This window comes from Harpegnathos saltator, unplaced genomic scaffold (assembly GCF_003227715.2).
Source record: "Harpegnathos saltator strain DR-91 unplaced genomic scaffold, Hsal_v8.6 scaffold174, whole genome shotgun sequence".
Classification (NCBI taxonomy): Eukaryota; Metazoa; Arthropoda; class Insecta; order Hymenoptera; family Formicidae; genus Harpegnathos; species Harpegnathos saltator.
This window is the reverse complement of record NW_020229955.1, coordinates 1,146,393-1,157,202: the sequence shown is the minus strand read 5'-3', so window position 1 is coordinate 1,157,202 and position 10,810 is coordinate 1,146,393. Positions and strand designations below refer to the sequence as shown.

The 10,810-nt window shown below is 48.2% G+C and overlaps 2 protein-coding genes across 2 annotated transcripts; both read left to right on the top strand.

The window, feature by feature from the left end:
• Positions 1-1,675: 1,675 nt before the first annotated feature.
• LOC105189607 (uncharacterized) lies at positions 1,676-5,702 on the top strand. The gene is made up of 3 exons (XM_025297375.1): positions 1,676-2,367; positions 2,641-2,778; positions 4,420-5,702. Exons 1-3 carry the CDS (start codon positions 2,136-2,138, stop codon positions 4,617-4,619), a joined length of 570 nt encoding a protein of 189 aa, XP_025153160.1. The 5' UTR covers positions 1,676-2,135; the 3' UTR covers positions 4,620-5,702.
• Positions 5,703-5,944: 242 nt separating this feature from the next.
• Positions 5,945-7,383, top strand: LOC105189589 (uncharacterized). Its single transcript, XM_011151813.2, has 3 exons — positions 5,945-6,639; positions 6,776-6,867; positions 6,975-7,383. The coding sequence occupies exons 1-3, from the start codon at positions 6,435-6,437 to the stop codon at positions 7,185-7,187; spliced, it is 510 nt and encodes a 169-aa protein (XP_011150115.1). The 5' UTR covers positions 5,945-6,434; the 3' UTR covers positions 7,188-7,383.
• The last annotated feature ends 3,427 nt before the right edge of the window (positions 7,384-10,810 follow it).

Below are 10,810 nucleotides of genomic sequence, written 5' to 3'. Positions count from 1 at the left end.
ACGAAGAAGGGGCGCCCCGCGCCGACGGAGGCGACCGCGGCCGCGGCGCGGCGCGGCGCGGCGCGGCGAGGCGGCGGAGGGCGGAGAGCCGCGGATTTTTACCGCGGACTTTATTTTCCAAGATGGTAGGCGCGATGTTCCCTCCTTACCTTCTTCTTTCCCTCTGCGCTCCTTCCGTACTAGATTCACCGCGCGAAGACGACGACGACGACGACGACGACGATGACGACGACGGCGCGATAAACCTGTATCGCCTTTCTTGCCTTACCGTCCGCGTTCGCTTATGGTGCGTTCACAACGTTCGCAACGACTCGACGTCTCTCGATCGACTTCTATTCTCGTCGCCCATTTCGCCATTGCATCCTCCTGCTTTTCTCGTACTTTCTTCGGCGGTCCTCACGTCTGCGCGGTTCTTCCGCTGCGCCGACGCGCGCGTGTGCGCGCGCGCGCGCGCACACACACACACACACACATACACACCCACCGAGAGACGAGAGCGTTGCAATTTCGTTTCTACATCATTTTCTTGCTGTGTTTCTTCCACGAGACGGTTACATCGAGATTAGGCAAATAGCGGCGAGTAAAAAAACAATTTCGGTCGACGTCGTCCTAACAAGCGTATCGAGGCAAGCCACAACTGATCATCGACCATGACTATTCTCTGAGCTACTTACAGTTGGACCGTTAATGAATTTTACCGCGCATAATATACCCCGTGGAGATTCGCTAGGAGGTCGATAAGCAGTTACCGTAGCTGTGGCCATATGCTTCGTCTATTCGTTAATGATGATTGAATATTGTTTTCACGGCTGTTTGCGGCCACGGAACGCGCGCGAGTGAGCTCTTTAGCTCGTTATGTGAGTGTAAAAATGCCGCCGCGGCCGCGCCTGCGACGATGGGAGCACCTCGGGAAGAATCGCAAAGTGCAAATCTCGTGAAAAATCGCGAGGCTGTCTCTTCGGGAAATCGACGCGCTACGCGTCCCTGTTGAGCGCACTCTTGGCGCTCAGCCACTCCTTCTCCCAAGGTGATGGTCGTGCGTGAACGGTCGTTGCACGGTGACCGTGACAGTGACGTAAAAAGCGAAACGCGGCGCGTATCCGTCATCCGTCATGGCGTTCCTATTTTATATTCCAGTATTCTATTTCCAAACTTATTTTCCACTTCGACATTATTCACACAAAGTGTCGCACGAAGATAGAAAATCCGTCCGAAACCTCTCTCGCTGGAATCGTCAGTCGTATGAGAAAAAGAAAAAAGAAAACGTAAACGATTGATGGAAAAAGTGGAGCACTGTTCCTGTTGTTAAAATTTGTCATCAATGTCGTCGAGCGAATGTGATTTTGCAGCGATACTCGTGAAGATAAGAGAAATACGAAATTAACGTTAATAAGAGAGAAGCAGAGATGTGCGAATCAAGAATTTTTATGTCGAATCGAATCGAGTCTCATTTTTTAAATTCGAATTCGAATCGGATCGAATGAAATCGAATCGAATTGTTAAAAAATTTAACATGACTATATTAAACATGCAAATAATGATGGAAGATTTTAATATGAAAGGGAATATTGACATAGCAGTAACATCTTAAAGTAAAATATATATTTAAATGTTTAAAGTAATTTATAATTAACTTATTAATTATAAGTCACGTTAATTACAAGTCAAGGGCTCAAACGTACAGGACCAGATGGCCCGTTTTGTAGCTGATGCACGCGATGCAAACGATAACGCATGATTTGATTCCTATTCGAATTATTCGGATTCGAATCATAGGGATTCGGATCCGAATAGTTCGCACATCTCCAGAGAGAAGCTGTGGTGACGTTCGTCAGGCGCTCGCCGACGCTCTCCGGGTTCCTCCAAAGCGTCCGTAAAATCGGCACCGAAAGAGCTGCGCAAGAGGTCGGCGCGCAGCGCAAGAGGCCGATTCCCTTTCGAGCTCGAACCGCTCGGTGTTCGTTGTAACGAATCATACGGTTGCTCGTGCGGGCTTGAACAGCACGTATGTTTCGTGCAGTCCGGTTCGACGGTTCAAGCAGAGGCAGAGGCAGAGGGTAAAAGGCCGGCCGCGAGGAAAAGGACCGTCAGTGTCGATGAGGAGGACGTTCGGGTGGTGGTAAACCGGTCCGAGCATGAAGACGATTGGCCGGATCCTCGCGTGCGTGTTATTGGCAGTTGTCCTGGCGAGAAATGTGCTTGCACGGAGTGCCGGGAATATCGAATTTTCGAAGGGACGCGGCAACGAGATCCGAGCGCGAGACAGCGTCACGAGGCACCGGCTGACCTCGCGACCGAGTCCAGACGTCGGCGATTCTCGTCGGGGCATCCTGGATGACACGTCCGAAACGGAGGACGACAAAAGTGGTATGCGACTTTGCTTTTATGCGCACGTTAATCGGCGCAATTAATGAATCTTGCGTACACGAGGAGTAGCGATTCACCTGGTGACCTAACCTAGTAGGTGGTCCACCTACAAGTCCATCTTCTCTCGATACTAATCTGTTGGTTAAGATTGATTAAAGAGGCTCCCGATAGAGACGAGAGAATTGCGATAGATGAGCTCTGCAAATTTGACACACACTCTGCCGGCATTGTGTACTCGCCAAGATGTCTAAAAATCGATATTTCTGCCGGTAGGTCGAGGGCTCGTGGGATCTCGCACGTTCGGAATGAAGAGGTTGCAGTTCATGCTGATGCCTATGATGTACAAAATGGGAGTAATGATGACGATGTTGATGGTGCTGACGGCGATCTCAGTGAAGGGACTTTTCATCGGTGAGCCACGTTACTTTCGTGCGCAAGTGGAAAGTGTCACCGACACGATCGGTAACGGTATCGAGCTGTCTCGTTGAGAGCGCAGCGTAGCTGCATGCATGATTAGGAGAGATCGCTGACCCATTTATTCGCACGTGACATTTTATGGGTTACATTTCCGAGTACACGCTCGAGCGAGAGTCGAATTCGTCGGAAAAGTGTCCGCTGAGTATCAATTTATTAGCGGGCCTACGTTGTCGCATGTATTAATATTAACGTAATATTAACGTAGGAATTTTTCCTCGGCAATTTTATCCGCCCTTAGAAATTCTTTCTCGACAATTTTATCTTTCTTGGTAAATATATAAATAGAAAAGGGTACACCTCGTCGATTTTTTTCATTTTGAAATATGTTGGAAAGGATGAAATTCTGAATGACTTTTCACAATACAATTATATGGGGGTCGCTTATAGTTTCTGAGATATTTGACTTTGAAGTTTTATAATTGTACGTTGAAGTATATTTGAAGCAGAGGTGAATATATAGAAAGCGGCACCTCACCGGTTTCTTTTCATTTTGAAATATGTTACAAAGGATCAAAATTCTGAGTGACTTTCTGATACAACTATATGGGGTTCGCTTACAGTTTCCGAGATATTTGATTTTAAAGTTTTGGAATTTGATTATCCTGGAATTAAATTTCAGATATCATAAGCTGACGTTATTCAGAGTACAATCCAAACATAGTGTATACATAGAAATATAGGAAACAGGAAAAATCCTAACCTAACCTAACTTATTGCATCTTTGTATATTGTTGGGCGATGTTGACAAGATCTCCTTAAAAGCCACAACACCTAATTATATGCAGATATCATGATAAGTTAAGTTGAGCCAGGTGATAGATCTTGAGAGAATCTTTTTCGACAATGTCCAAAAATATATGAGATATATAAGATGCAATAAGTTAGGTTAGGTTAGGATTTTAGGGGGAGGGGCGGAGCCCCTCTCCCGCTTATATGTACTGTTTCCTACATTTCTATGTATACACTATGTTTGGATTAACTGTTTGGATTATACCGTAAATAACGTCAGCTTATGATATCTGGAATTTAATTCCAGGATAATCAAACTTCCAGAACTTAAAAATTAAATATCTCGGAAACTATAAGCGATATAGTTGTATAAGCGATATAGATACCCCATATAGTTGTATCAGAAAGTCACTCAGAATTTCATCCTTTATATAACATATTTCAAAATGAAAAAGATCGGTGGAGTGTACCCTTTTCTATATCCCTCACCTCTGCTTCAAATGTACTTCAACGTACAATTATAAAACTTTAAAGTATAATGCCTCAGAAACTGTAAACGACCCCCGTATAATTGTATTAGGAAAAGTCCCTCAGAATTTCATCCTTTGTAACATATTTCAAAGTGAAAAAAATCGGTGAGATGTACCCTTTTCTATATATATTTACCCTTATCTTTTACAAACATTTCATTTTCGTCCAGATTCTATCATTTTACGTGTACATTCATTTCGTTATTTCGTGGAACACAATTTGCCCTCGGTAATACGTTTCGCGCTCTAGTTGTACATAAAGTTGGTTTCAGCGCGCATTACAGCAATTACACACGTCGTGTCTTCCCGCTTACAGGTATCATACTATTGGTGCTGAAGCTCAGCACGTTTCTAGCGAAACTTCACTCCTGGCATCATCACGCAGCACCGCAAGCATGGTCACCGCCGCAACCGATTCACGTGCACGTACACAACAGTTTTCCGTACGCTCACTCACAGGGCTGGGAAATGAGCGGGCCAGGAATGGAGGAGCAGCACTATTACTACAAGGGATAAATCATTTCGTCGGAAAATCGATTCGTCAGGCAATTTCGCCTTTCCGTCATTTCGTGCCGTTCGACTTATTCCGCTGACGCTAAAAACGTTGACGATGCCCCTCCAGTTGTAGGTTTTAGGCAATTTTAGATAGCGAAGGCATCATCAACGTTCCCCGTCCGCCGTCGTAATTTATGATTGCAGTCATATACATATACCCATTCCGCGTAAATCCGCGGAATCGAAATATTCTCCGCGGATGTTGATGCTCGCGCGAGCATCAACCGCGAAAATATTCTTCCGACAACCACGAGGCTTCGCGCGTGTCTCACACTTAGATTACCATTTTACACTTAAGCTCTACTTCTACGAGTATACCAAAGGGATTTCTGTAACTTACAATTAGAGCGCGAAAGTTCACGAAAGTTCGACGTGCAAGCTTAGCAATGAGCGCGATGAGGCGACCAAGGCGCGCCTAGATTCCGCGCGAAGACAATTAGACGCACATTAGTCGTTGCTCAAATAATAATTAAACAAATCTTTCTACTCTGTTATTCACGCCGTCTCACGACAGCTGGCTCGCTTTAGTCTACATCGTCCTGTCGTGTCGTCCTTGCGCCAGTATTTCTTCCTGCACTTTACGAACCGCGTTATATTTTGCGATCAGTCGTAATTACAAACCGCCAGATCGCGACAGAGAGCAAGCGCGGCTCTCCTTCCTGCAAAAGTACACCAGTGATGTTTCTGCAGCACGCGATGAATTTGTATTAATTATTTGTATATCGCTAATTAATCTCATAGTTTAATTTGTCTTGATTTATCACACGATGAGCCTTCAAGATACGTACGTAAATGAAACAGACCGTTCGCTTGTACGAACGGAAAAGACATTGTTAACATTCTGACAGATGAAATGTATAAATATCGACGAAAGTGTTCGTCTCGACTGCGAAAAATGTGCGCCGTGCAGGGTCGAACAAATCCGTACCGTAAAATGAGAAACTTGTACTTGTTAACGGAAAAAGAAATACTTGTATTTAGCAATTGTCGCATACCTCATGTAATTAGTAAGTAGTATTAGATATATTTATATTGTGTTGTCGAGATCGCGTTGTAAAAGGATGTATTTTCTCCAAATTATTGTAATATATTTGTAAATCAACGTGTCACGCGCGTTTGTCGTGAGTCTTCGGGTGATCTTATTACGCACTTCTTCTTCGTACGTACCTGGAAAATATTTTCGAGCGTCGACGGAAATTTCTTTCCGTCGACGCTTTTTCCTCTCTTCGGAAACGCAAAGAGAACAACCGTCGACCGTCGACTTTTGTTTGACGTAAAATCCTCGACCGTCGATCACGATATTTATCCGTCAACATCGGCTCGTTTACTCGTCGTTACCGACGAGTAACGCGTCAGCGCACGATGCGGTGCGTCCACGTTACGCTCGCCCCGACATAAATAGCGTTCTTCTAGTACACGAGACCTAGTTTCTCGGTCTAGTGGGGTACCCGAAGAACGAAAAAGGAAAAATATCTCCGCTGCGCTTCGCGTAGCACGGTGCAGTCCGCTCGCCGGACGAACGCGAGTACAACGCGCGTTGCATCGTGCGTCGAATCTGAGGAAAAAGTCCGCTCGGCTGAAAGTCCCCGAAGTTTCCATCGCGTCCGGCCGGTCAGTGACATGTTGTTCGTTTTGTTCGAGTAATTCCGACGAGATCGTCGGAGACGTCGTTGTCGCTCGCGTGACGTCACGATAGCAGTCGATAACAGTGTGAGAACGGCGCGTTGCGACGCCGCGTATATCTCCACCGACCGATCGTAAACAGTAACGAGAGACATGGTCGGGACGAAATTGTTCGTTTGCAATATTATCGTCTGGCTGGTGGCGGCGTCGAAGATGTTCGCTCGAGCCGAGGAGAGACAAAACGGCTCGCTGACTCGCCTGAACGAGACTCAGGGCTTGAACGTGTTCCCAGGGATCAAGTTCTCCTCGACGGACGGCGAAGTCATCGTGCGCGTGAGGATGCGCGATTTACTACAAGGTATCGCGATATTTCGTTTATTTACTTACTCACTGACGGCAGAATTTTTCGAAAGCCATAGTTAAGTATCTCTCTCCCCCTCCCGCTCTTCCTTCGCTCTCCCTCTTTCTCTCTCCTCGATCTATCTGGCCCTCAGAGACGGAAGTGCAGGCTCGCGAGCGAAAGGAAAGAAAGAGCATCCTGCAACGAATTGGATATATGATGATGATGACACCGTTCGTCATGCAGGTTCGCCATTTTTAATACCGTCCGACTCGCGCCGCCGGACTCGCTCGAGGAAAAACGAGGATCGGCGTTTAACGCGATTAACGTTCTTCTGCCTTTTCTTCGTCCAGGTGCTCTCTCTGCCGGGCGCCATTGCGTCCATCAAGACGTCACTGCTGAGGAGCCTCATGGTCGCTCAATTAGCGATCGCGATGATGATCTACAATTTGATCAAGAACGCAGAGAACTCGAACGTGGTGGTGGTGCACCAGCCGCAGCAGCATCACGCGCATTATTATCACAGTTATCATCCCGACGACGAGGACGAGTGGTTCGGCAGATGAGACGCGACCGAGAAGAGGAAGCGAGGGTATCTTCGATACAGTCTGAGGATGCGAAAGACGAGAGCGGCCGGTTGACGGCTTAGACTTTCCAAAGCGACGCGCTCGTTAGCGTATGAGGGACACCTGTGATATAGAAAACGTCGTGATGAGATGCAAAATTACATTGTCCAATTGTTTATGTACATATATACATATATACACGTTTATACATAAATTATTAAATCAATTTGATTTACGCGTGTGTGTCACGCGTGCAGGAGTGCGCGCGTTTACGATGTCGACGCACACATTTATCCCTGTGTATAGCGCGTACGCGATCGTCGGAGAAAGAGCGAACGTGCGTATTTCTAGGCGATCGCGTGTGTTAGCCGCTGTCCGCGTTTTACTTCATATTAAGCGAAGCGCCCGCGCCGCTCGGTAGGTACGATATCAAGACGTCGAGTGACCCACTTAACGGGCCTCCACATAACGGCATTTCGGTCCAGATTCCTGCAGATGAGCGCGAGTCGCGCGGCGGCCGCCGTGCGTCGCCGCCTAACAGGTCTCTGCCATTTCTCTCTCGGTAAATTCGACATCGAAATCGAAATTACAATTCCGACAGGCTGCCCCTGCAGCTGTCGGAAGTGTCACCGAGGCCGGCGAAACGCGCGCTGCTCGTCGCGTCGCGTCGCGGAAACGCGGGAACGCGGAGAGCGACGCTCCGCCGCGGCGCGTAATTACGGGCCGCGTATCAAAAGTTTGGCGAAGCTCGCGCGCGACGAATCGACGAATCTGCGAGACTTCGGTATTCGCGGTGCGTATACGCGGGCCAGAAACCGCGTCTTCCGCCCGCTCGCACAGCGCCCTGGTCGTTAGTATGCCGCGGGTGCCGCCGCTCCTAAATCGGCACCTCGAGCGGCAATGCTCGAGCATGCGGCGCGCTGCTTGAGCTACAAAATGCACGATGCAGCGCGCGTACGCGCTAAATGAGGGTGCTCAGGCCGTGTCGCTGATCGAGAAACGCGCAGATCGGGTAAACATCGAAAGGCGGTTGTTACGACGTTACGTGAGGGAATTCAGGTCCCACCGGCCGGCATTTCCCGATTCGATACTCCGCGATCGGGTTTCAAAACTGCGGCTCGTTCGATATCCGCTCGACGGAAAGTCGAGCAATTCTCGAATACAATTAGACGGCTGCACATTGTCTTTCGCGTGCCCGCCTTCCGCCGTGCAAATGCGCGCGCTCTCTCTCCCCTCCCTGAGTGAGTCTCGAATTGAAGCGAAGAATCGCGGCGAAGGTAAACCGAAAGTCGACGGGGGAAGCTTGCGAATTCGCGCGGGGAGCGGCACCCGCGAATACTTCCCGTTGCAGACCTCAGTGCGATTTTCAACGGCAGGAGGCCCCCGAAATCTCCCCGAATTCTTCGCGTCCCGTCGCGATCGCGACGCGCCGCGCTTTCTAACTCTCCCCGCTGGGCTTTTTTAATCGCTTAGCAGTCGGGCGAAGAGTAACTTTTCGTGCCAAAAGTGTGTTGGACTTTTTTGTTCAAAACTACACCCGAACTTCGTTATGACGGTTTTTGGGGTTGCTGAATCCGAGTATGAAATCAGATTTCTGAAATTCACAATGGCCGATCCAATATGGCGGACCGAAACAAAAAGTTATTTTATTTGAATGATGCTCGACACTCGGGGACTTTTGAAGTCGCCGAACCCGAATCTGACGTCATATTTTCAAAATTCAAAATAGCGGATCCAATGTGGCGGACTAAAACGCAAAAATTTACTTTATTTTAATGATACCCGATATTCGGGGTTTGTCAAATCGCTGAATCCGAATCTCATCAGAATCTCATTCTAAAATTCAACACGGCGAATCGAAAACGCCCGATGAATTTATATTCAGCGACTTCAATAAACCACAAGATACCAATTTTTACAGAAATCCAAGTATTTTTCGAATTTTTCCAACCGCCATATCGAATCCGCCATTGTGAATTTCTAAAATCTGATTTCAGATTCGAATTCAGCGACCTCGAAAACATACAAATACCAAAGCGCAATCAAATCGCAATAGTATAAATATGTTTTTTTTTTAAACAAGATGCTCATATATGTGTCATAAGTGGCACGAGATTTATTTGCCCATATATGTGTCACTGACGGCTAAGCGGTTAATCGGCAAGTCGCGGCGCGCGTGACGTCGACGAGCGCTCATCTCCGAAATCATCGCCGCCGGTCTCTCTCTCTCTCTCTCTCGCGAACGGTGCCACTTTCGATGAGCCGCCGTGCGATTTCTAATCTCCGCTCGGGATCGGCCGTCTACGTCATCGGCCGAAGTTTCCGACGTAGGTAGATTTGGAATCGATGCGTATCCACCGGCGCGCATCAATATGGCCCTGACCCTCATTCCGCGGTACTCGTCCCACATACTCGCGCGCGCGCGCGGGGGGGGGGAGGGCAGACGGGGAGAAAGAAGTATTCGCCGCGTTGAAAATCTCTAATAACTCTCTCCCATGTGCTCCTTCGATCGATCGATCGATCGATCGATCGATCGATCGTCTGGCCCTGCAACGTCGAGGCGAAGAAAGAAGGGAAAGAAGAAAGGAGAGAAAAAGATTTCTTTCTGGATGGGAAAAACAATTAATCGCCCCGACGCGCGCTTTTTCATCCTCGCGCGCTCGTCTCTCGCGCACACAATGGCCGACGTTGAAAATTACACCGTTCCGTTGACATTAGCCGGCAACAAGCGCTGTCCGATTGGCTGACCTATGCGCTTGAGCGCTCATTAATTTATTGTAATCCCGCATCGCCGATCCGACAGGCGCGCTCGAGGGACGGCCATCGTGATCCGACGGCATCGTGAGAATACAAAATGAAAGGTCATCTAATCAATATATACGGATTTACTTACTTACTTATACTTACCCAGCGTGATCGCCAGAGAAACCCTCTCCGTCTTGTCTTAGCTCCGACTCGGGGAGAAAAGTCACTCTGCCTAACGCTAATGAGTTTGTTAATAAACTCGCGGCAGACTCGAGTCGACACGCCGCTCTGTGGCGCATATCTCATCGAAATGATGAATCCATCTACATCGACGTGGAGTTTGCTCGCTCTCTCTCTCTCTCTCTCTCTCTCTCTCTCTCTGTCTCTCTCTCTCTCTCTATCTCTCTTCGGTCTGGTTTACAATTGAAATACCAGCTTGGCGTGGCACAAGAGTCGTCGGAGCGACAGCGAGGTGTTCGTGCCGGACGAGCCGAGCGGGAGAAGAAACAGCGCCGCCTGTTCTCATCCTTGGAGATTGATTTATACGGAAAATCCAGATAAAACGTTAATGGCTTTTTGCCGGGTATTTATGTCGCAGGCACGATAATCGTGACTTCATGGTGTCAAGAAGCATCGCTGGCGGGTCGCCGCGGCTAGATAGACGCACGCTCGTGGAGACGTGGTTGTAAAGTTTCACGACGAGATGGATGCAATCTGCAGCGCGGAGGTGCCGCAGTGTGCGTTCGATCGGCGGCGATTTACGAGCGTTAAATGGAGCCCGCGCGCAATTGTAGCCTCCTCCGACACACAGTCGCGTAGAGGCGAAACGTGTGTGAAAGCACGTACGAGGAACGGAGTCTTGTACCGATTTTTCTCCC

Bases quoted from the DNA above. Each gene is read 5' to 3' on its own strand.
- LOC105189589 (XM_011151813.2), top strand. From the start codon at position 6,435: ATGGTCGGGACGAAATTGTTCGTTTGCAATATTATCGTCTGGCTGGTG. The intron at 6,640-6,775 runs GTATCGCGATAT...TCTGGCCCTCAG, and splicing joins GATGCGCGATTTACTACAAG to AGACGGAAGTGCAGGCTCGC. The intron at 6,868-6,974 runs GTTCGCCATTTT...TTCTTCGTCCAG, and splicing joins TGACACCGTTCGTCATGCAG to GTGCTCTCTCTGCCGGGCGC.
- LOC105189607 (XM_025297375.1), top strand. From the start codon at position 2,136: ATGAAGACGATTGGCCGGATCCTCGCGTGCGTGTTATTGGCAGTTGTC. The intron at 2,368-2,640 runs GTATGCGACTTT...TTCTGCCGGTAG, and splicing joins AACGGAGGACGACAAAAGTG to GTCGAGGGCTCGTGGGATCT. The intron at 2,779-4,419 runs GTGAGCCACGTT...TCCCGCTTACAG, and splicing joins AGTGAAGGGACTTTTCATCG to GTATCATACTATTGGTGCTG.